Source organism: Leptonychotes weddellii, chromosome 5 (genome assembly GCF_054177405.1).
Source record: "Leptonychotes weddellii isolate Sample4059 chromosome 5, ASM5417740v2, whole genome shotgun sequence".
Taxonomy (NCBI): domain Eukaryota; kingdom Metazoa; phylum Chordata; class Mammalia; order Carnivora; family Phocidae; genus Leptonychotes; species Leptonychotes weddellii.
Window position 1 is genome coordinate 45,483,644 of NC_138373.1, and position 26,646 is coordinate 45,510,289.

The window sequence follows — 26,646 nt, forward strand, 5'->3', positions numbered from 1 at the left end:
TGGTATTTTCATACCATTACGAAGGTGCTTCTCATGCAGCATGAAAGCATAATCAGTGCTCTTTTTTAAGGTGTGAACATCTAATTTACACATTCCCTGTTGATATCATCAACTAGTTACATACTTTCTTCCTTTTCCCCCCATACATCTAAAAGGCCCCAAATAGCAAAAAGATTGCCTTGTGCCCAAAGTGTTTTCATGGAGTGGAGAGAATACTGTAAGCCCTAATATCTTTTCCTGCAGCATCTTCTCTCTGGGGCTTTCCAGAACCTATCAACATAACATATCCTGTCCAGCTCATAACTCAGCTAATGCCACCCGCAATCTTCAGTTTTCTTCCCACCTCCCACCACCCTGTGCCTCCCCTCCCCTCCACGCCTCCACCCCACACTCCTGCTTTCCTCTCCTCTTTTTGATTTTGGCAGTTCTCCAGGAATAACCTGTCATCACTTTTGAATGAGATAAGGAATAAATCATCAGTTTGTCAACTCTTTAGGTCCTTATACGCTGTCACTCTATGAATCCTAAGACTTCATCTACTTCTCCATCTTCCCATAATTGTATCTTTTTTCTTCAAAGCTAATTATTCAAAGTAACATACAAATCTATTATGGTCATTACAAAGTTGTGGATAATAAAACTTTGAAACTTAAAAGAAAATGCCCAAACAAGGAAATGACTAAACAAATTATGGCAGAAACCTTAGGGAGTGAGGTAAGAATAGGTACACAATTACCTTTATGATCAAAATAATATATTTTAATAGTATGGCTAAGAAAATAGGATGTAAGTTCTAATAATTGAAATGCTGACAAGTTATGAGTTAAGAAGCAGAGTTTCAACTACTGCTATATACTACTTCACTTTTTTAAACTAAAGCTAAGTCATGATGTAGCTTTATAAAAATGATGATGTGGCTTAGAATGAGTAACAATGTAGAACAACTTTTACTGTGAAATAGTGGATATTGTGAAGTTGATTCAATTAGATAATTCCATAAGGAGTTTCAGCTTTGTTCTTTTGGTATAAACATACTATGCCTCAAATTTGAAATCTTAGTAGATAGTGATTAGAATCCTGGAAGTTTTTTAACTTATGCAGTAGCTCTAACTGGAAGAATATATACACAAAGTTCTGTGTAAACCAGACTCTGCTACTTGCAACATTTCCCACATATTAAACATTTACCACCTTTAACTGCAAACTAAGTGTGGTTTTTAAAAAAATGAATTTAAGATTTATCTTCCTAAAGAAAGTTTGTCATCTACATTCATTCCAAAGTCGTAATATTTACCATTATGCTTTTTTTTTTTTAAGATTTTATTTATTTATTTGACAGAGAGAGAGACTGCGAGAGAGGGAACACAAGCAGGGGGAGTGGGAGAGGGAGAAACAGGCTTCCCGCCGAGCAGGGAGCCCGATGTAGGGCTCGATCCCAGGACCCCGGGATCATGACCTGAGCCAAAGGCAGGCGCTTAACGACTGAGCCACCCAGGCGCCCTACCATTATACTTTTTAAAGGAGTATCACCCACGAAAAGTATTTTCAAATTATCTCCTAAACTTTTAAAGTAAAGATGCTGTACTATAAGCATCTAATATGAATATAGGAAGGTGTGGAAACTACCACAAATGTGAAAAGTGAAAGTTTAATAGCCAAGTAGAATATGATGGCAGGTAAGCAGATTAACTTTGATGGATGTGAATCTCCATTAGGCTGATGTTTTCAATGAGTAAAACGAGAGTCCTGACATGTATTTCTCAAACTCTATTACTTGAAAAGACTTCAGACATTATTTTATTGCTTTTATCCAATTCTGTATTCAACAACTATAGATAAATGTCTATTTTTCATCTTAAAGTGAGTAAATTTTTAAAAAAATCAAATTATCATGATTATATTAAGAAGAAATAACAGGGGCGCTTGGGTGGCTCAGTCGGTTAAGCATCTACCTTCAGTTCAGGTCATGATCCTAGCTAGGGTCCTGGGATCAAGTCCCCCATTGGGCTCCCTGCTCAGCAGGAAGCCTGTCCCTCTGCTTGCCACTCCCCCTTGCTTTTTGTGTTCTCTGTCAAATAAATAAATAAATAAAATCTTAAAAAAAAAAATAAGAGAGAAATTCAGGTAGAAAGCAAAAATTAATGGACCAGTGCTACTCCAGGGCTAAAATGAAAAATGAGGCACAACTTTTACTGAGCATTTACTATATGCAAGAAACTATTTTAAACTAAAAATAGATGTTTCTCTCATTTAATCACATCAACAATTCCATGAGATTTTATTATCCCAATTTTACAGATGGTGAAAGTGAATCACAAAAAAGTTAAGTAATGTGCCCAAGGCACACACAAGATGTCACCATCTTTCAACAAAAGATATTTATTTTACATTTTATAAAAAACAAAGACCATCTTTCCAAGACCATTTTGCATGTAGCTAGTACCCACTGTTCTGCTCAAGTGAACTTACTAAAATACACAGATCAGAAAATATTAAGGGAATCCAAGAGCAGAAAGCATTAAAATGATAATGAAACTGTATTTAAAAGGTAAGCATAACATACAGAGTTGTCAAATCATTATGCTGTACACCCAAAATTAATGTAACACTATGTGTCAACTCTACTTCAATTTAAAAAAAAGGGAATATAAAAAGGGATGTATCTGGAATTCAGCTTTAGGAGGTAGTGAAATAGAAGAACAGGTACACAAAGTCACATATACCAGAAAAAGGATTAAATTATGAGACCCTAAAATAAGAATTTTAAATTACGAAAAAAAACAAATTATGCCTATTTGTTTTTCAAATACTCACAACTCTTATATGACAGATTGACATTATGGTAACATAATTTTCACAAATTTTTACCTATCATAGAAATTTTAGAAATTTTGTAAAACAAAGTAGGAATTATATCAAGTATGACAGATACAAATAAAATTTGCTTATCTCCAGAACAGTGTCCAGTTTACATTTGTTGAGAATCCTTCAACTGACAAAGTAATATCTCATATTTTCTATGAGAGTCTGTAATGTAGGCAAAGCAAGTGCTACTCCACCTTAAATGCTGGGAGACCAGGGCACAGAGAAGTGGCTTGCCTAGGTCAAAGAATTTCGCCTTCTTAGTTCTATTTCAGGGCACTTCTGCCAAATCCCACTGCCTCTTAAGAGATTACAGCTAAAAAAGACTTCAGCAGCAGCAGGTGATAGCTGTTTATTCCAACTCATAAATGAACATCATCACTCATTCTAAAAAGCAACTACGTAATGACTGCGGGCTTTGTGGCCAACACTTATTAGGTAGGTGCTCTGGCTACAAACATGAAAAAGTTCTGTGGAGCTCACAGTAGCAGGGAAGATCTATGTGTAAGCAGATACACTGATACCATAAACTGATATCCCTTTATTATAAAATACTCCTTGCTACAGAGCTGAGCGTCACACCCTGATGGGAGAAGTCGTGACAGAGACAGACTCCCCAGAGGGGGCCAGAGTGGGAAAAGGAGAACAGTAGGCACTATACTGTCTAAATGTGCAGGAGCTGTTAGCCCTTATGTCATAGGACACAAAAGATTGGAGGGGAAAACCAGAAAAAGTTGAGGAATAAAGATGCTGGGGTGAGGGCAGTGAATGTGGTGGTTACTTCTTATTGGTCCAACACAGAGACTCTCACCTTGAGACTGTATGAGAAATATTATATCAGAGGAAGGGAGGAATGAATTTTACATTACAGAGTTAGGGAAGATCAATACTAAGGATCCACATGGATTTGCCAGGAAGGGGAAATGAGGAGATGAGGGTGAGGAAAATAATGAATCTAGTAATAATGACTTTAGTAATATAGTTATGCTAACATTTTCTGATTATTTATTAGGAGCCAGTATATGTGTTTCTATGTCAACTTATTCCTTGTAATACTATCGCATTCCCTTTTCTTTTTTTAATATTTTATTTATTTATTTGCCAGGGAGAGAGAGTGCACAAGCAGGGGGAGTGGCAGAGGGAGAAACAGGCTCCCAGCCGAGCAAGGAGGCTGTACTATCACATTCCTAAAGAGGAACATGCTATTATTATCATCCCCATTTTACGGATGAGAAAATGAAGATGTGGAAAAATAACTACCTCCAAACCATACAACTAATAAACTGTAGAAGAACTGAAATTCAGTTAGTCTGACTTCAGAGACCACAGTTTCTGGTTTTGTTTTTAAGATTTATTTATCTGAGAGAGAGAGAGCATGAGTGGGAGACAGAGAGAGAGAATCTCAAGGAGACCCCCATGCTGCTCATGGAGGCTGACATGGCACTCGATCTCACAACCTGACCTGAAACCAAGAGCTGGACTCTTAACCGACTTGACTACCCAGGTGCCCCCAGACACCAGAGTTTTAACAATCATGATATAGAATGTCTGTATGTTGGATTTAAGATATAATATTTAATAATATTCCAAGTTAAAAAGTACTACCTTTAAAAATCCTGTTAGAAATTTATTTTATGGATATGATACATAAAATCTTTAAGGAAAAATAAATGAAGGTTCCCTGAAATCCACCTTTTGCTTTCAGTATCTTTGTTCCCTTGCCAACAGAATCAAGTAGTCTATTTCAGTCACAAAGATATATTTAAACATCCATCAACTAAAAAACAATTCCACTGACTGACCTAACATTTTCAATACCTCTTTCTAACCTTAGTGATTTCAAAATAGTGATGTATGCACCAGTCCACATCACACACTGGCCAGTAGCCAACTTTGTAGCCCACCCAGCAGGGCTCCATTTGGGGGACTTGCAACACTCCAAGTGTATTACCATGAAACAAGAGTTCATGCTGAGCTGCTTATCTCTTTACTGTCTCTCCGTTTTCTTAAAGCATCCCTGCTCCATTATAACTCCTTCATCTCTGCCTCCGATAGGCATGAGTCCCTCACGGCCAGATCTAAAAAAGTTTTAAACCATACACAAGGCCCTATTGGCTCTTATAACTACATTCTATTTCCTTCTGACTTTTTATTGACAAACACCAAAAGGGAAAGCAAACATGAAAGATGGTACGGTAAAAGAGCCCTTGAGTGTGGGCATGGGATCTCCTGCTGCGACAAACAAGCTGTGTGACCTTGAGAAATTTATTTATAAACTTGGTGCCTCCATTCTCCCATCAGTAAAATAAAACGCTAACTAATATAAGGTCCATTCAGTTACTTGACTAAAAAAAAAAAAAAAAAAGGAAAAAAGTGTATCTGTCGTAGGTACTCTGCTGTGACATAGCTTAGGCACAATTACATCATGACTAATTAAATCATAATGTCTCCAGCTAACAGAGATGACTTCATTTAATAGAGTATATTTTTTAAACTCAGTACTACTGAACCAGGCACCGTGAGAACTGTGAGACACACAGGCAACACAAACAACCTTAATGGAAACTGCCTTTCATTAAAGCTTGGGTTCTAAAGATCCAAATATTCTCTATCACAGCTATATTTTAATTTCAAGACACTTGCAGAAATTTCTTTGTGTTACCGTTATGTAAGTAAGGAATCTGTGGAGAGAAAACTTCACCTCCTCTTGGAAGAGAAGAAAAACACATGCTACTTTTTTTTTTTTGCCTCAGTGCAATTTAAAATGAGATATGAATTGAAAGCAGCAATTCTTTTAGAAAGTACATTCTGTTGCACACCAAATTGGACCATATATATTATCAAATAATTCCAGCATTATAGTTGTGGGAAAGTGCTTTAAAATTATACATCAAAGAAACAGTTCTGTTCAAATCTCTCTTGCTAGGAACTACATTAGTCAGACTTGCTGTCAGAATAATGGCCTGGTAGAATTGCTCATTTTTACACTGGCTTACATACTTTCATAGATCTATGTATACTCAAGGAGAACACAAAGCCGTATAATTCTACAAATATCTTATTAGACCAAATGTTGAGATGAAAGTGTAAGTGCCGCTGCATCGACATTTACCCTGTAATTACCACTTGAGCAATCTTCCCACAGACATGAGGTAAAGTAGGTGCCAACTTTAGGCCACTCTGCATAACTAACATTCTACTTTGAACTGATTCCTTTCAAAACTGATTCCTCTCAAAAGAACATCTTGAGTTCCAACCTAATGCTAAAACACACAATAAAATCAACAACCCCAAAATGAGCTAACTCCTGATGAAAATAAAATAATAAAAGAGTCTAACAGACTTTAAATAAGGGTAGTTAGGATGCTCAAAAAGAAAAGGGCATTAGTCCTGCAAGATGCTCTATGACAAAAAGATTTCCACGGTCGAGTAAGTTTCAGTCAGTTTAAGGTCCGTCTTGAAGGTGTGGTCCCCCGACCACGTGTTATAATAGTAAAGTCTCTGAGGAGTCCTGTAGTAAAGGACTTAACTTTGCTTCTCTTGGGTTAGCTCTGATATTCCCAACTTTATTTCAAGAAAGCCCCTTTCTCTTTAAAAAAAAAAAAAAAACAAAAACAAAACTTCCACCACCATGAACTTCGCAGCTCCCCAATGTTTAAAGATTTTTGTGATGAGGCTGGTGGTGACAGTAATAGATGTGTATGTTATGTTTTAATTGGTTTAAAACTCAGCACCAACTCTGCAGGGCAAAAACATTTAAGGGGAGGTTTGCTAGAAGCTTTTGGAAAGATTGCTCCTGCTTCAGGGAAAGCTGCCAAGGCCAGCCCTCCTCCTGAGCAGTGTGACGTGTGGGTGTGAAGCCCGGAGCTGCAGCACGGGTTCTGACCCCAGAGGGAAACCAACCCCAAGGGAAAGCTGGCACTGCAGAAGGCAGAGCAGAGACAGGAAACGAAACTAAGGCACAGGCAACGCAATGGAGCAGCTGAAGCAAATCACTCCTGAAACCATCCTACCTCGGGACTACCCGGAACAGCCTCTAAACTGCTGAAACCTATCTGTATTGGATATTCTGTTAGGACACAAAGACTCCTAATTTGAGGCATCCCAACTAAATTAAAGTTTTTTTTTTTAAAGATTTTATTTATTTATTTGACACAGAGAGAGAGTTAGCGAGAGCAGGAACACAAGCGGGGGAGCGGGAGAGGGAGAAGCAGGCTTCCCACGGAGCAGGGAGCCCGATGAGGGGCTCGATCCCAGGTCCCCGGGATCATGACCTGAGCGGAAGGCAGACGCTTAACGTCTGAGCCACTCAGGCACCCCTAAATTAAAGTATTAATATACTTCTATAACTTAAGAGAAACTTTTATCGGGAAAATTCACATTGAATTTGTGTAGTTTCAGATAGAAGTAACATTTTAATTACCTTTTCAGTGTTCTTGTATTTTTCCCATCCTTTTAGCATTTTCAACCACTTAGTAGTTCTTTCAATTTCCAGTTGCTTTTGCTAAAATAAAATTGAAATTCATTGTTACTGTTTGAGTCTTCCATACTTACAAATTACAAAAAAAAGTCAAAGAAAATGCTGCTAAAAAAAAAAAAACCACTAAAACAGTTAAGCTCTTAGATAAGCAAATACACTATCTAACTTTAAAAACTTAGATAAGTGATTATAGTTGTAGCAATAGTATTCCATAGCCGAAGTTAAGATACATGGGAGATGCTCCAATGGGACAGGTAAAGAGAAAGGAATTGTTTAAATTTTCCAATGTTTTTAAACTAATCACTGAAAACCCTATGTATTCTACAAAATTAAACCAAAAGGCAGTTCTAAAATATTTTGCAATATTTTTAAAGCAGCAACAAAAAAAAACTTCAAAATTCCATTCTCTTCTTTTATATTTTACTGAATTCTAGCATCTTAATGTTTTCAATGACGGAGATGATTCTTTATAAAGGAGAACTGGGTATTTATTTGTGGAGAGATTAATATCTAACTAGCAATTTGTTAGTGAAAAATTTATCCAAAAGTAAGTAAAAGTTGCCGCCCTGAAGAAAGTTCAGGGCAAGTCAGGGCAACTGTCGTGGACATGGATGGTACTGTGACAGGTATGGCAACATACGGTCAGAAAAGGTGACCACAAGGTCACAATGGAAGAAGCAGTCAAATCCACCTAGAGATGTTAAAGAAGGTAAGCCCTAAATGAAGAATTGAAAGATTATTAGGATTTTTATCAAGTGCAACGTGGGACTGAATATTCCACGAAGCACGGATAAATGTCGTTCTGAGACGGTGCAGCACCGCGGGCGGCCGACAGTAGTTCTAAAAGGCTAAAAAAGGAAGCATCAGGAGATGAGGCTGAAAATATAGGCAGGGGTCTTGGATGTCACACCAAATTGGAATTGGAGCAAAGCTGGGGAATGGGAAAGGTGGTACAGGTAATGCTTCTTCCTCCCTTCTTTGGTTTCCAGGAGAAGGGATGTTTTTTCCTAATTATTCGGGCCTGCTGTCCAATCTCTTATTCACTCATAAGGTGGTAAAGCGACTTAATTAGTAAGTTTAGAAAAAGATCTGGGCATGTACAGCTCCTCTGTCCCTTTTCTGTGGAAGCCTAAACCCTCAGAAGGCACATTTGTACTCCATCCTTTCAGACAGGGAAAACACTCTTCTCAGCCAAGAAGTCAGCAGTGACCTGCCTGTCTGTGACCAGGTGGTAGGACTGTCTCCTACCTGGCTTCCGAGTTAGGGAGCCCACAGCTGCTGCACGCCTAACCTGCATTCTCCCTTAACACCTCTGCACCTCATGAAGGCGGAGACGTGTGCGGTTTCCCCAGTCCCCGACACAGAGCAGGCACCTATTTCATTTTCAGGAAAAGAGCCCAATGTGATCGTTTCTTATGAGTGAGCTGAGATTCCGCTATTTTGTTAATTCCCAAAGCCCACATTTTCTTTTCTGGAGGCCTCTGTAAGTGTAATAGGTTTATGAATCAAAAGCACAGGAAATGAAAGACTAGACAGCAAAGAAAACAGTTCTGAAGATTTACTCTGTGCTCAAAACAGTGTGCTCATTACAACACTGTGAGGTATGTATAATCATCCCTATTTTACAAATAAGGAAACAGCGGCACAAGGCAGTCTAATGGCTTTCAGATTCCCTATGCAGTAAATTCAAGTGTGAAGAGCGGTTCACAACCGGGCAGCTAGGCTTCAGGACCTGCCCTCTGAGCCACAGCAGCAGGTCTCCTGCTTCCCACGTGTCCTCTTCGCGGCTCACGCGACCACAGTTTCCGAGGAAAGCTCCTTATCAACGGTCTTCCACCCAGCCTCACACAGGCAGATGGCATATGCCCACCACCAATATTTTTAGATTTAAAAGAAGCATAAAATCCCAAAGAAAATCCTGATTTTAGGAAAAGATCCTCATTTTCCAAAAATGAAAATATTTTTAGAGAATTTTATTTTTAGGCATATTTTTTTTAAGATTTTATTTATTTATTTAATTGACAGAGAGAGAGCGAGAGAGAGACAGCGAGAGAGATAACACAAGCAGGGGGAGTGGGAGAAGGAGAAGCAGGCTTCCCGCGGAGCAGGGAGCCTGATGCGGGGCTCGATCCCAGGACCCTGGGATCATGACCTGAGCTGAAGGCAGTCGCCTAACCAACTGAGCCACCCAGGTGCCCCTATTTTTAGGCATATTTTTAAAACTCTTTAATTACTTCTTAACTCTTTCTAAAAATTGTGATGTGTTTTTCATAATAAAAGATCACTCGTGAGCAATAAACATATTGTTATAATTCCCATTTTTCAAAAGACTAAGCATATTCTTCATTATATTATTAGTGATAAAATGTTGCTGATGTTTCCAGAAATATGTTTAATTTTAAAGCTCAGTGGGGCACTGAAATCTAATTAATGTTTCCGCTAAATGTGACTTTAGAGAAGGCCAAGCTGTGAAAAATCAAGATTGATTTAAGTTTAGTATTTTTTTTGTTCTTCTGCACTTCCTCCCCTGACTTCTTCAAAGCACAATCCCTTTCTCCACCAACAGGAAAACACCAAATAATTCAAGCCAACCCAAGAGTATAATAACATACACTTTGCCAGGAACAACCCTGCTGAGACCTAGCAGGTCTCTTGCTATCCTTCACCTTTATGACTATGAATTATCAATGAATCATTTTAAGAACTAGTTACTCTTTATTTTTAAAGGCATATTCTGTATTCTATTTCTTATCATATACACAATTTTAAATGCTACACAATAACATGCAAGAACAAAACACACACACACACACACAATTTTAAAAACCATTAATAAGTATGCTTTTCTTTCCCCAAAGGGAAGGGGGGGAAAAAAAAGATACATGTTGGGAAAAGCCCCGGGCTGCAGGATTTAAAAATTAAGTGTCAGTAGTTCCATCAAGTTTAAATGTTAACTCCATAATGCCATCAATTCAGCCACACCTGACTCGAGTGCAAGTGATTGTCCCGCCTGCCCCCCCTCCACTCATGAATCTCTAACTCGTAGATAAAATATACTTTATCACCAAACATGCTACCACTAACTGTTCCAGAACTTATTCTGAAGTAAGAAGTAACTGAAATCACAAATGACAAATCTGAACGTGAATGCTCTAGAAAAACAGGGTAAGGTACACCATCTTGTCATGGACTCAGTAACACCAAGACAAACTAGAATAGAAGAGAAAGTGAGAATCTTGACATAGTTCAGCAATCCTAATTCCTAGATGAAGGCACTAATTCCTTACTCGTAGCCCTGATGGTCTTCAATCCCACCTACTACAACTTTTTAAAATGTGTCACAGTTAAAAACGCTTCAATGGCTACTCACTATCTACAAATGAAATTCAAACTTTATGGACCCTTCACAATATGGTCCCATTCACCTTCCAGTTTTACTTCTTGCTACTTGTATCATCTGGCCACTCTGAAATATTTGTCATTCCCAGCACATGATGTGTTTTTATACCTCTTTAACCAAAGTTTGCTATTTGTCTGCCTGTGATGCTCTTCCCCACCATCATATGGTAAAACGTATCCTCTCAAGACCCAGTCACATGTCAAAGGTCTGGAACCTTTCTCAAATGCCTCCATGCTCCAAGCAAAATTAACTGTTTACTCAGCATTTTATGGCATGGACCAAGGACCCAGCTGGCCTGGATTCAAATGTGAATTCTGCTCCTTCTCATAGTTTCATTTGGGGCAAACTGCTTAATCTCTCTGTATCTTAGTTGTCTTGTTTACAAAATAAGAATTATTATGATTATTGTTGTAACACCTAACAGCTGTGTTTTAGTTGCCCTAAATGCCCAAATCTTATCATTATTGTTATTATTCAAGTATAAACTCCTTGAGAACAGGAACCATATCATATATTCCTGATTTAATTTCATCACCTAAAATAGTGGCAGTTATATTTAAAAAGTCAAATAAATATTTTAAAATTAAACATAATTTATATTAAAAAAGACAAGCAAACAGCACTGTGAAACAAATAATAGCATTCTGTCACCCCAGAGGTAGAGGGGTAGGAAGGAGAAAGAGGATGAATGGATGGAACAAGATCATAAATACTTTTGACAGCAATTCAATCACTGTAACATAGAAATAACCAGAAATGCATTATAACAGTATCTCTTATGTAGCATAATGGTAAAAATGGTATCAGTCCATCATGTTGGCAACACTTTTCAAAGTAGTGCCAAAAGACAGAACTACTGATGTTAGAAGTCTATACAAAATTGGTATTAGATAACTCTGTTGATTTCAAATACAGACACCTTTATTTCTCCTAACTTTTGCTTTGAAATACTTTAAACCTACAGAAGGTTAGAACAGTGCACCATATACTTCTACAGTTCACTCTTGAACAACATGGGTTTGAACTGCATGGGTCCACTTATATGTGATACAGTACAGGACTGTAAATGTATTTTCTGTTCCTTACAATTTTCTTTTACTTTTTTTATTGTTATGTTAATCACACCTTACATCATTAGTTTTTGACATAGTGTTCCATGATTCATTGTTGTTCCTTACAATTTTCTTAATAACACTTTCCTCTAAAAGAAACTAAACTTAACTAAACTGAACTAAACTGAACTAAACTTAAACCAGTAGCTTACTTTATTGTAAGAATACAGTATCTAATATATAAGAGCATATAAAGTAGATTAATACATATTAATAAATGTAATAAATGTATTTATTAACAGTTAATTGACTATTCATGTTATCCATCTATGTTGGCTTCCAGTCTACAGTAGGCTAAGCAGTTAAGATTTGGGGGAGTCAAAAGTTGTATGTAGGGGCGCCTGGGTGGCTCAGTCGGTTAAGTGTCTGCCTTCAGCTCAGGTCATGATCTCAGGGTCCTGGGATGGAGCCCTGTGTCAGGCTCCCTGCTCAGCAGGGAGTCTGCTTCTCCTTCTCCCTCTGTCCCTCCCCCCTGCTTGTACTCTCTCTCTTTCTCTCTCTCGCTATCTCTCTCTCAGATAAAGAAAATCTTTAAAAAAAAAAAGTTGTATGTGGATTTTTGACTTCATGAGGGGTCAGCACCCCTGCCTCCACTGTATGGTCAATGGTCAACTGTAATCTGTGTGGCACACTTTGAGGGAGTGTGAACATCCTGTTCCTTAACAATTCTATTCAATGGTCTTATCATCCACTAATAATCCCTACCTGAATAGATTCTGATTCTGATGGTGCTAAAATGATGTGGTGGGTTTTTTCTATGATTCCTTCTATATTATTAATTGACACTTTTCTATTTAAAAGTTTTTCTTTTCTAGCCCGTCCTCCCTTTGAAATAGCACTATGGTATAAAAGAACTATTTTATTCAATGTGTTATAATCCACTATCATCATTATTCTTTTAGAAGCTCAAGTTGTCTCAAATTTGGCAGAACTGCCTCTTATCTGGTTGGAGATTTCCCCCTTCAAGTGCATCCTTTAGACATGCCCCCCTATCTGGCACAAAATAATCATGGTCACTTTACTTTATACTTTTTCTACCCTAAACCTAGAGCAGCCACTTCTTTAAAAAACAGTGGTTCTTTTTAATGGGGAATGGTTTTCAAAAACTAAGATCTGGGTACTAGGTGAGCTCATCACTGCAATTGTTAAAATCAGATAGGAGACCATAGTATAAGAAAATTCTATTCCCCTGAGAATGTCAAAACAACATATATCAAAAGGAAAATAATGCCGAGGTCTTTATGTCTATCCTATATTCCCTTTGCTATCTCTCCGTTACCTCCACTGACTATGAAAACAGTACACTGTTGTGCACTTTTCTTCCCAGGAGCTATTTTCAGAAAAGGACTAAACTTCCATTTGAGTTTGCAATCTGATACCTGATTGTCCTAAGTTGATGCCCCTCTGAGTCGGACTGGCCCCTTCTACTCAGGCAAGGAAGGTATAAGGATTAAAACTGGCTGGGACCAATGTCTTCTTTGCTGCTTCTCAATCTCCGTGATCTCAGACTATATTTTTAACCCTATGCAGGACCAACTGAACAGTAAGTACTTGACAACTGTGGAATCATCCACATGGTACTAACTTCTCTCCTGTGTAGTCCCAGGCTCTTCCTATTGTTAACATGTTAATAACCCCAACAGTAATGGCTACACATATACACAACACATGGGTGGATGTTAAATGGCCTTCTCTTCTAGAATAAGAAATTTTGGAACTTTACTGAAGTTCAAGGCTTCAGATGCTTTTTTTGTCTCTCCTGTTTGAGTATTAGGACAAGTGACTGAGGACAGTGGACCAGAGTCACACGCACCTAGACCTCACCAGCAGAGGTCAGGAGAGGACAAGAAGTACAGGAAGGAGAGTCCTGTTTTGACAGAATAACGACACTAAAAAGTCTATTGGTCATGTATTTTGAGTAAGATTTCACACCACATAAAATGAAGATACAGTTTTTAAAGATATGAATAGGCTCCAATATTCTATAAGCTATGCAAAATACCGCATTACATAAAGGAATAGCTGAATTCATGAAAATTCACAGCCTTACATATCCTTTCCTCCTTATTAAAAACATCAATTAAGCTCAAAGAAACAATATAATCCATTATTAATATTGTTCTCTGCTGGGTAAATATAATGAATGTGATTGTTTAAATGCCTGTTTGGGGGAATCCAAAGCACTCTGCAATATCAACACTGATCCTCTTAGGAGGGACTGCCGACTACTACCCCTATTTTAAACAGAGAATGGCCTTATGCAAAATAATGGCAAAGCTGGAACTAAAACCACGATTACTTGACCACGCATTCGTGTACAAGGCTTCCCAAAAGACAGTAAGTGCATGCTTCAAGTGTATGCTTTGTAAAGATTAATAAATACGTGTAGGATTCAGCAAGGTACTATTTCTATTGATGTTATTCAATGAAATAATACATGCAGAATTTTTTATTAGCTTCCTGGAAACTGCAGGCTTGGCCATTAGGACTAGGAAGTCACTGAAGAATAATGAACTAAACTTAAACCAGAAAAATTGGGGGAAATTCTGATAAACTAAAAAGTTTACAGTCTCAGACTGCTTTGTGTGTGTCTAGAGTTCTCATTCCACTTTAAAGAGACCAAGAGTATAAAAGGCAGGTCATGTAATAGGAGAGCAGCTTTAGACAAAACTTATACAAAAGGCATAAATGGAATCTCAATGAGCAGCCTCAGAATCCTGTCTCTTTCCCAGTAAAAGATTGGCAAATGAATATAAAATTATGTCTTAATGTTAAATTATTAAGGTCTGCAAAGATTTTTTTAGTGACTTCCTATAAAGTAAACAACCAATTAATTATAAGCATAACTGGGTAGGTCTTTTATTCTACAGGCAAGTCTCTTAAAAAACAAAAATGTAAAGACAACCTCCTTCAAGCATGCATCCTGCACTAGTTTTTGTCTTCTACTTCTTCTTTCCCTCATTGTCACTCTTCTTGAATCATCTATATCACCAGTTCCCAGACTTCTGAACTTTCTGCACCAGAAAACTATACAAAAGAAAAACAAGCAGGGGCAATGAAGGCAGAAGTCTATACTGGGTTGCCAGATTATATTTTGCCAAATATGGGTATCTATTGTTAAAAGATACCTTCCGATTCTTCTCTCCCTAATTTCTCAAATAAAGGCCACTGTAACATTCAAAAGTATTTAAGTCCATATTTAGTGTTATAAAGCAGCTGTTACATTCATTGGATTATGCATTCAGCCACCACTTACTAAGCATATACTACATGCAAGGCTCTGTGTTCTGGGGGTACAGCTGTGAACAGAGTAGATAACCGACCCATAGAGATGGCAACCTAGTGAGCAAACAGACAAAATAAAGAAGCGAGTAACATATTTAGAATGTGAAATAGCGTTAGGTGATAAAGAGAAAAACAGAGGAAGGTGAGAGATAATTAGCATGTGTGGAGGGAGGGAGTTCCCAATTTTAGATATGATGGTCAGGGAGGAGGGTCTTATTCTGAAGGTGATACGTGAGTAAATACAAAGGAAATGGAAGATGTCTCGTAGCTACTGTGGGACGAGGCCGGGAAGTGCCCCAGAGAGGAGGCAGCCAAAGAAGGAATATGGCAGGCATGTTCTGGAACCACTACGGAGGCCAATGAGTAAGGAAGAGAAGGCAATGAAGATGAAATGAAAGCCTTAACAAAAAGCACATCATACAGGGCTTTGAAGGTCACTCTAAGGACTTCCTGTTTTATTGTGGATATGACTGAGAGGCAACACAATGTTCCAATCAGAGTGTCATGATCTTACTTACTTTAACAGGCTCATTCTATCTCTTTTGGTGAACAGGAAGATCATGGGGGAGAAAGGGGGAAAATAGCAGAAGCAGGAAGATAGAAAGTTCCAGAAGAGAGGTTACAGTGAACAGGGTGGCAGAAGTGGTGATGGTAAGTCATCAAATTCTGAATACATTTTGAAGGCAGAGCTCACAGGATTGCTGACCAATGAAATGCAGACTATGAAAGAACGAAAGTCAAAGATAACTTAGAAGTTTTAGACTGAACAACCAGAAGAGTAGAGCTCCCATTTACTGACACAGGGAAGTCTGTTAACAGAATGGATTTAAAGAGAATAACAGGGGCACCTGGGTGGCTCAGTCATTAAACGCCTGCCTTTGGCTCAGGTCATGATCCCAGGGCCCTGGGATCGAGCCCCGCATCGGGCTCCCTGCTCCGCGGGAAGCCTGCTTCTCCCTCTCCCACTCCCGCTGCTTGTGTTCCCTCTCTCGCTGTGTCTCTCTCTGTCAGATAAATAAATAAAATCTTTAAAAAAAGAGAGAAAACAACAGAAACTCCTGTTTGGGCATTTGTTAGACATCTAAGTGCACAGATTAAGTCAGACATCTAAGTGTAGACATTTAAATGTATATGCAAGGATATACAAGTATGGGATTCAGGGAGCCAAGTCATCAACATACGGTTGGCATTTAAAACCAAAAGACGAGATGAGATTAACAAGGAAAAAATACAGACAGGAAAGCGAAGTTCCAAAGGCTTGGGCCCTGGGGTACCTCAAAGTACAGAGATCCAGGAGATGAGAAGGAACAAGCAGAGGAAACTGAGAACAAGCAACCAGTAAGGAAAGAACATGCGGAGAACCTGAGGGTCTGAAGGCTGGGAAGAAAGAATGTGTAAGAATGAGACTGTAGCCAACCACATCAAAAACTGCTGGTAGGTCAAGAGGAAAACTGAAAACTGCCTACTGGATGACACAGTACAAAGGCAATTAGAGACCCTAATACAGAAGGGGGGTGGGGATAAGGGTGGGAAGTTAAAAATCTGACACACAAGAAGGAAATGCAGGAAAGAAATGGAAAAGAGAGTATAGACACCTCTTTCGAGGAGTTTTGCTGTAAGAGCAAAAGAGAATCAGGGTAGTTCTACGGAGGAAATGGGGCAAAAGAAGACTGGTATTATTGTTGTTGCTTTAGAGGAGAAGTAATAAATTTTACTCTGATGGGAACAATCAAGCAGAAAGAGAAAGAATTCGGGAGAGGGAGGGAATGATAGCTCGAGTGATGTCCCTGAACAAGTCTAATCACTCATAGTGATGAGGGCCTATAAGCACAGATGAAGACAGGTGGGTAGCTGTGGTTGTGGAAGTTTGTGGAAGTTCTCTGCCTGCTTCTTATTTTCTTATAAGAAATAAAAAGAACATGAGCTGAGAGGACAGAGGAGGTACTGGAAGTCTGAGGAGGAAAGAGAATGTTCCAATAGTTGAAATGGAGCAAAAATTGACTAGTAACAGCATGCTTTCCTCCCTGAAAGTTGGCCTGGACTTTAGTCCAGAGGCAGCAAGAGAGGCGAGGGAGGTGAAGGTGTATGGGAGTGACTGTACTGACCTACAGTAGAATTTCAGCTGTAGAGAGAGGGGAATGAAGACATGAGTTTGGTGAAGGATAATATAACAGTGGTTTTATCAGTGAGGTCCAAGGATCAGTGAAGTCAGGACACTAGACAAGAGGGAAAATGGTCAGAGAGTGGGAACAGATTCTCAGATTCCCATTTCAAACTGGACTGATAGAAGCCACCAATAATCTCCCACCTCTTGTCTCACTTGATCTTCCTCTAGTCACTGGACGGACAGTGAGTGTCTCAAAGGCAGAAACTACCTCTTTATTTGACCCTAGTATTCTAGGCAGTACCTAGTCCAGTGCTTGATACACAGTTGCTACTCAATAATGTATCTATTGTAAGAAAGAAACTCATTTGCCAAAACATCAAGGTTATGATACTGGGAGAAAATGAGGCAGTCACAAGAGAATTCAACTGTAGAAAGTACCTATAAGAATCTTCAAATGGCAATTCTGTCTGCATCTTAAAGGTATGCTTCATTTTCTTATTTTCAGAAATTGTTTATTTTAGGAAGATTTTCTAAAGTATTTCTCAGATTCTCATTCCAATTCTTTACCTCCATTATCTGAAACTCAGCCTCCTTCCCCCATCAAACATAAACTGAAGATAATCCCAATCAGTAGCCTGCTTTTCATTCTGCAATTCATTTCTTGGTACAGAAAAAAACAGAGAAGGGGAGGGAGATTCTGACCAACCTTAAAACATTCAATCCCTAGTTCTCATGCACACACAGCTATGGGACCAGCTGCCTAGCCAAGTATAATGAAAAAAGGGGAAACACTAACTTTAAAAAAAAAGTGACAAGTTTACTTACATAAGATTTCTTAAAGTCCTTAAAAGCTAATAGACTTATCTGATTAAAGCAAACTTCTGTTGTTGCTGTTCATAGGAAATTTGGTTACAACCTCATGGAATAGTTCTATTACAAAAAGTTCCTGGTCTAGAATCCTGCTTTATGAGCTACAGAGTACATGAGAATCACTTGTGAAGCTTTCCACAAATGACCTACGTGAGCTCCTGCCGAGAGAGTCTGACCTAACAGACTCAGGAGGGTCCCAAGCGCTTGTGTTCTTCAAAGGCTGTACATGTGAAGCACTCCTAGACTGAGAACTGTCTAGAATACAAGTCTCTGATAACTGCTACCTTTCTTCTTTTCAAGTATCTATCAGAAGTTCGAAAAATCTCCTAAAATTGTTTCACCGTTAATTACTTTCTTAGAGTGAAATTTGAATGCCTGCACCATTTACATATAACATGGCACTCAAAATCACAAAGGTGGAGATTTTATTCCTCTGATAAACATAATTCACTGGTAACGATAAATGGACTCACCCGTTCCATAGCTGCATTATGATACGGGAGCTCCTCCTCACTGCAAATGAAAAATAGTATATATGAAATAGCTGAAATCATAGTGAACTTTTAAAAAATCATATACCTATGGGTACATATGATATATAACCATTTATCGTCATCACAAGAATGGATCATATTACATAAGCTTCCATTCTGCCAAATTCAATATAAAACAATTAGCGGTTCTGAACCCACAAGGTCCCCTATCTTCAAATCTCTAGACATACGCCGTCTAAGATAGTCATCTCCAGCCACATGTGGCTATTTAATCTAAAATGTTAAGTTCAAATTAACAATTCAGTTTTTCAGTCTCACCCTAGCCACAGTTCAAGTGCACGACAGTGGTCACACAGACAGAGGCTATCGTTTTGAACAGCGTGTATATAGAAAGAATATTCCCACCACTGCAGGAATGTCCTACTGGACAACACTCCTGTAGACCAGGAGTCAGCAACCTTCTTCTGTGAAGGTAAATATTTAAACAGTGAATACATAAGGCTTTGCAGACCATACAGTCTTTGTCATTAACTATTCAACTGTAATGTTGTATTGCACAAGTAGACACAGGTAATAGTAGACTGAGTGTGGTTTTATTCCCACAAAATGTTTGCAAAAACAGGTGGTGAGCTGAATGTGACCTGCAGGCTATAGTTCACCAACCTCTACTCTACAACATCACCTCCACTCTCTGGCTCAAACTATGGCCTATAACAACTGATTGCTTTTTAAAAAAATGGTATATGGATCGGGGTGCCTGGGTGGCTCAGTCGGTTAAGCGTCTGCCTTCAGCCTGGGTCATGATCCCCGGATCCTTGGATCAAGCCCCGCATCAGGCTCTTGCTCAGGGAGGAGCCTGCTGCTCTCTCTCCTCCCCACTCCTGCTCTCTCTTGCTATCTGTCTCTCAAATAAATAAATAAAACCTTACATAAATATATATATATATATATATATATTTAAACGCTATAAGGAAATAAAATAGCCTCCAAAAGATTTATGAATGAGGAAGGAAAATCTGGGGTGCCTGGGTGGCTCAGTCGGTTAAGTGTCTGCCTTTGGCTCAGGTCATGATCCCGGGATCCTGGGATTGAGCCCCGCATCGGGCTCCATGCTCAGCGGGAAACCTTCTCCCTCTCCTACTCCCCCTACTTGTGTTCCCTCTCTCGCTGTCTCTCTGTCAAATAAATAAAATCTTTAAAAAAAAAAAAAAGAAAGAAAGAAAAGAAAAAGGGAAAGGAAAATCTAATTCTATAAATTAGGAAAGTTTCATCTGTCAAAACTTCAACGGGGATGAGATTTTTAAATATACAACAAAAGACCAAATTCATTTCTCTGATACAGTAATACTGTGATACCAGCTCTAACCTAAAGCATGCTGAGACTCTTGTATTAACTGCCAGTAATATAAAAACAATGAGCTAGCTGTAACAAAGTTCTGTGCTTTGAACTGCTACCTCAGTAATACTGATGTTTTCGCAATGACACAGATTCTTGTCTTTCTTTCTCTTGAACCACATAATACCATTTTTTTTTAGAACACAATGAATCGCTTTTAAACATAATACCATTTTTAAGAGTATAGTACATTAGTATTCAAGAGTCCAGTATGTTCAAAGGCACTCTTTTGCTACTCTGAAGAGTCCTTAGGTGAACCACAAACCAACCTATAGCAATGGAACTGACAGAAAGTGTAACAGCCAAAAGAGATCTTAGAGAGATAGTCCAAACCCTTCACTTCAGAGATAAGAAAGCTAACATTTCACTTAGTCACAGTCATTTAGCCTATCATAGAGACGCTCAATTCTATCTCTCTAGCCCTGTGGGTTCAAACCAAGATGAACAAGATCTTCAGATTCTGCAGCAGTATATGAAGAAAGGCCTAAGAAACCAATTCTCAAGAAGAAGAAAAAAAAATTGAGGATTTAATATAAAAGTCTTTTTTTTTTTAAATGTAAAGTGTCCACTCACCTTTACTGAAGGTGACACCTTGGTTTTTTTATATCTTTCATTATGCTCAGAGTCTACATTTCCCTGCTAATCTGTAATCCTGATTACTAGAGCCAATGATGTATGAATGGCACAGGATGTAACTTCTAATTTAAAAGTACATCTATCCATTCTTCACTTACTGGCAGAAAAAGGGCTTATCAGCACCGCTGGAATTTATTTCTTAGATGAATAGGGTCAGCAGTGACATCTTGAAAGACTAGGAACATCTGAACCCTTTGTGCACACTAAGACCGGTATTTCTGGGGTGAGTAGGCTGCCCTGGGCAAGAGTAACTTTTTGTACAGCTGATATGAGCAGACCCTGATAACTGTTTATTTGAACTTTCCAACTCCAAATGAAGTGCCAACTCTGGGTGCTTACCAAAGGATTAGTTCTTTGAAGGTACTGGGTACATTTCTTTGGTGTCCTCCTATTTACTAAACAAGACTAACAAACCTCACTGTGCCTATTCCCAACACTGAATCAGAACCAAATTTTGCACTTGTCTGTGGAATGATGCTGATCATCTATCTGCTCAGGCCGCGTAGCCTGTGTGCTCAGGTCCTACAGAACGCACTTGTGAGCTTCAAGATGAGACAGGACTGCTCTCAGCATCCTGCCCCACCCTAACACCGAACCATACTACTGAAAACCCTGGGAGAGCGAGATGCAGGAGCATACATACAACCAAAGTCGGCCTTAGGCGATATCCAGAAGTAGACAGACTTGGTGTTGGATTTCCCTCCACCTCAATATTTTACATTATTTCCTTTTGCCCTGTCACAACCTCCACCCCAGGATGTGCTTGCCTGTGCAGGAACACCATCATATCCCCAGTTACTGAACTCCCACTAACCAAGTGTTTTTTCATATGCATTTTTAAATTTATTTTTTAAATTTTTTGAGATATAACTGACATATAACATTGTATTAGTTTTAGGTGTACAACATAATGATTTGAGATATATATATATCACAAAATGATTACTATTTTAAGTTTAGTTAGCATCCATCACCCCACACAGCTACACATTTTTTGGCTTTTCCCTTGTGAGGAAAACTTTTAAGATCTACTCCCTTAGCAACTGTCAAATATACAATACAGTATTATTAACTATAGCCACCATGCTGTACACTCAATTCCCAGGACTTATTTACCTTATTACTAGAAATTTGTACCTTTTGACCACTTTCACCCATTTTGCCTACCTCCCAGCACCGCCACCACTCCCCATCCCATCTCTGGCAACCAGCAACCTGTTCTCTGCATCTATGAGTTCATTTTTTTGTGTGTGGTTGTTTAATTTTTTTTTAAGAGTTATTTATTTATTTATTTAACAGAGAGAGAGAGAGACAGTGAGAGAGGGAACACAAGCAGGGGGAGTGGGAGAGGGAGGAGCAGGCTTCCCGCGGAGCAGGGAGCCCAATGTGGGGCTCGATCCAGGACCTTGGTGTCATGACCTGAGCCAAAGGCAGACGCTTAACGACTGAGCCACCCAGGTGCCCCTTTTGTTTGGTTGTTTTAGATTCCACATATAATTGATAACATACAGTATTTGTCTTTATCTGATTTATTTCACCTAGGATAATGTCCTCAAGGTCCATCCATGTTGTCATAAATGGTAAAATTTCATTCTGTTTTGTGGCTGAATAATATGCCTCTATGGCTGTGTGTGTGTATGTGTGTGTGTGAGAACACATTTTCTTTATCTGTTCATCCATCAATGGACAACTTAGGTTATTTCCATGTTTTGGCTATTGTAAATAATGTTGCAATGAACACGGGGCAGGGGGGGTATAAAAATCTTTTTGAGATAGTGATTTCCCTTTGGATAAATACCCAGAAGTAGAACTGCTGGATCATAAGTAGTTCTAATTTTTTTTGGTAAAGATTTTATTTATTTATTTGACAGACAGAGAGAGAACAAGCAAGGGAAGCGGCAGGCAGAGGTCAGAAGCAGGCTCCCTGCTGAGCAAGGAGCCCAATGTGGGGCTCGATCCCAGGACCCTGGAATCATGACCTGAGTGAAGGCAGATGCTTAACCAACTGAGCCACCCAGTCGTCCCTAAGTAGTTCTATTTTTAATTTTTTAAGGAACCTCCATACTGTCTTCCATAGTAGGTGCACCATTTTACATTCCTACAGGCAGTGCACGGGGGTTCCCTTTTCTCCACATCCTTGCCAAAAGTTGTTATTTCTTGTCTTTTTAATAACAGCTATTCTAACAGATATGAGGTGATAGCTCATTGTGACTTTGATTTGGATTTCCCTGATGATTGGTGATGTTAAGCATCTTTTCATGTGTCTGGTAGCCATTTGTATGTCTTCTTTGGGGAAATGTCTATTCTGGTTCTTTGCCCATTATTTAATCAGATTATTTTTTACTTAGTTGTATGAGTTCTTTACATATTTTGGATATTAACCCCTTATCAGATACCTATTTTGAAAATACTTTCTCTCATTTGGTAGGCTGCCCTTTTTATATGCTGTACAAAAGCTTTTTGGTTTGACGTAGTCCCACCTGTTTATTTTTGCTTTTGTTGCCTCTGCTGTTGGTATCAGATCCAAAAAATCAAAATCAAGACCGATGTCAAGGAGCTTAGGGCCTATGTTTTCTTCTAGGAGTTTTATGGTTTCCGGTCTTACATTTAAGCCTTTAATCCACTCATTCTTCTGCCTGTGGCTGCCTAGTTTTCCCACCGCCACTTACTGAAAAGACTGTCCCTTCCCCAGGTATATTCTTGGCTGCTTTGTCGTAAATTAACTGACCATATTTGCATAGGATTATTTCTGGACTCTCAATTCTGTTCCATCAATCTATGTTTCTATTTTTACACCAATACCATAATGTTTTGACTACTCAAGCTCTGTAATAGAGTTTGAAATCATGAAGTATGATGCTTTGTTCTTATTTCTCAAGATTGCTTTAGCTATTTTGGTCTTGTGTGGTTCCATACAAATTTTAAGACTGTACACATTCTATTTTTGTGAAACATGCCATTGGCATTTTGATAGGTATTACACTGAATCTGTAGATAGCTTTGGATAGTATGGACATTTTAACAAAATCAATTCTTCCAATCCATGAGTATGGAACTTCTTTCCATTTATTTGTATCATCTTACATTTCTTTCATCAGTGTCTTACAGTTTTCAGAGTATGTCTTTTTCTCCTTGGTTAAACTGATTCCTAGCTATTTTATTCTCTTTGATGCAGTTATAAACAGAATTATTTTCTTAATTTCTTTTTGATAGATTTTACTATATATAAAAATGCAACTGATTATTGTATATTGATTTTGTATGCTGCAACTTTACTGAATTCATTTATCAGTTCTAACAATTTTTTTGGTGGAGTCTTAATGGTTTTCTATATATAAAATCATTTCATTTGCAAATAGAGACAGTTTTACTTCTTCTGTTCCAATCTGGACTTTTATTTCTTTTTCTTACCTAACTATGTGATTAAAAGTGGCAAGAGTGGGCATCTTTGTTCTGTTCCTGGTCTCGGAGGAAAAGCTTCAGCTTCTCACCATTGGGTATGATGTTAGCTGTGGGTCTGTCTTATGTGGCCTCATTCCTGATGAGGTCCATTCCCTCCATAATGGATGGATGCTGAATTGTGAAAACAGTCTTGAGACTGCTTAGATGGATGAAAGAGCAAAGATGTGGTCAAGTTTTCCTGTACGGATTTTCTTGCATTATTGCTCCATACCTAAAACCTTTTATACAAAATCTGCTGTGTGCACAACACTGATCGCCATAGAACTTTTCCTCCTCAGATTTCTGTGATGGCGTGCATTAACCTTCACAGCCTTCCAAGGAGAAAGCAGGGGATTGCTGCCTTTCCAAAAGCTACACACAATGTCTAAAATACACATGTAAAGCACAGCACCGGCCTCAAGCACAGTGGCTGGCAGGCTGCAGGAGGGCACTAAATGTTGCTGAGTGAAAGTATGGAATAAAAGGGTGAACACATGCCGGCATGCATAGATGCATCTTCCCCTTGCCACTTACATATTCTCCAAGTAGAAGAAAAGAAAGACCAAAGTCTGGATGTGTACAGAATATTCCTTTAGGTCAGCAAACTACAGCCCCATGGATCAAATCCGGCCCACTGCCCACTTTTGTAAATAAAGTTTCAGTGGAACACTGCCATGCTCATTCGTGTATTGTCTGTGCTTGTTTTCACGCTACAACAGTAGAGTTGAATCATTATGACAAAGATCACAAGGTCCACAAAGCCCAAAATATTTCCTATCCGGCTCTTCACAGAAAATGTTTGCCTGACCCCACTTTAAAAAACAAAGGTTTGTCCTCTAAAGGAAAGAGGTACATAGAAGTTGCTAAAAGAAAATGCCACGCTGACAACAAGAAGCCATACCTCATAGAAACACAGTAAGTAAAAACAACAACACAGTCATCCCTGGAAAGAGAGGGGCCTTAACTCAATCTGTTTTCATCTGCTTTAAACTTAAAAGAATTATTAATTAGAGTATATGTGCCTGTAATTTTCAATACCTCAGGTGGCATATTTCTGTGAGACAAAATTTCACCAGGAAACTTAAAACTTAACTTGCTAAAATCAGTAAATTGAGTATGTTGACTAAATTTTGTTTTTTGCAGTTAAGTCTATCTAAGTTTAGATTTACTCTAATCAAAAGGATTAGACAAGTAGAAAGAGTTCGCAAGCTCTTGTCATCAAAACAGAAGTTCTTTAAAAACAAAAACACCTTTATTTTGGCTTTCAAATATTTATATAGTCATAGTAAACTACAGACAATTTGCTAATTTTTTCAAATATACACCTTTTGATTAGTTGAAAATCTGAAGCTTGATATTAATTTTATCTTTATTTTTGATACAATTTCCTTCTAATTCTATTAATAACTTCTGACCTAAAAGCTCTATCATTATCCAAATTCCAAGCATTCCAAGCTGAACAGACCAGCAGTGACTATTTTTGATAAAAATGTTGAAAGTTCAAATTTCAAAATTTCTCTAACTCTTAAACACACTTGATTTCTCCATTCTCCAGATGTAACTCTGTCACAGGCATCCAAGACCAGGGATAACTCCCCATTTCTGAATCCTAAACAAAGACCTTCCTGCTGCAGCATCAAGCCAAGCTGGTTTGGCAACCATTTTTATATTTATTGTGAAATCTGTTATAAAGCCAAGTTAGGCCTATACTGCTTTTGTTAATACTGTCACATATCATAACAAGCAATTTAAGTTACTAAAACTGTAATTAGATATGAAGTCAGCAGCCTTCAGAGAAGATCACAAAGTTACTTTTGTCCACTGTATTGTATTGACATTGACACTTAAAACCCAATTTCACTGCAGAACCAATCAAAAATTGCAGAGAACTAAAACAGCAGAAAGAAAGGCTCTTCGATCAAGGTGTGATAGAAGGCAATATCTAAATGCCTAGGCCAACTGACTTTATTCAATAGTGCAAAAAAAAAAAAAAAAAACTTTAGGCTACAGTGACAAGCAGTGGAAGGCACCAGCAGCAACCTCTGGAGAATGTGTTTTACTTAAATTAGGCATTGTAACAAAAATCAAGTTTGGTAAAATTTAACAAAGCCTAACATTACACTAAAATCCATTTCTCTGCTTCATTATTTTCATTTGTGCTGGATGCTTCAGGACTGCACGATGGTATAAATTAAAAAATTAGTGTGATCATATGAGAACTGGTGCCAATTGGCTTCATTTTCAAAGAAGTGGTGAGCTTAGCTATCTGACGTATATACCTTCATACAAGTGACTGCCTTCAAATTTCTTTCTAGGCGTGTCAAAGCACTTTTGTGTTTCTCTCATTTAAAATACAGGAGAGGGGGGCGCCTGGGTGGCTCAGTCGTTAAGCGTCTGCCTTCGGCTCAGGTCATGATCCCAGGGTCCTGGGATCGAGCCCCGCATCGGGCTCCCTGCTCTGTGGGAAGCCTGCTTCTCCCTCTCCCACTCCCCCTGCTTGTGTTCCCTCTCTCGCTGTGTCTCTCTCTGTCAAATAAATAAATAAAAAATCTTTAAAAAAAAA

General features: G+C 38.5%; 1 protein-coding gene across 3 annotated transcripts in view; it reads right to left on the minus strand.

The window, feature by feature from the left end:
* USP6NL (USP6 N-terminal like) overlaps positions 1-26,646 on the minus strand; it is a 160,045-nt gene that overhangs the window by 36,214 nt on the left and 97,185 nt on the right. For 2 of the 3 annotated variants that reach the window (XM_081820558.1, XM_081820560.1), the window contains 2 exons: positions 18,590-18,629; positions 7,286-7,366 (listed from right to left, as the gene is read on the minus strand). In XM_081820558.1, the coding sequence (XP_081676684.1) occupies positions 7,286-7,366; positions 18,590-18,629 (121 nt within the window). The remainder of the gene's footprint in view (positions 1-7,285; positions 7,367-18,589; positions 18,630-26,646) is intronic. The other variant, XM_081820559.1, reaches the window with a different exon arrangement.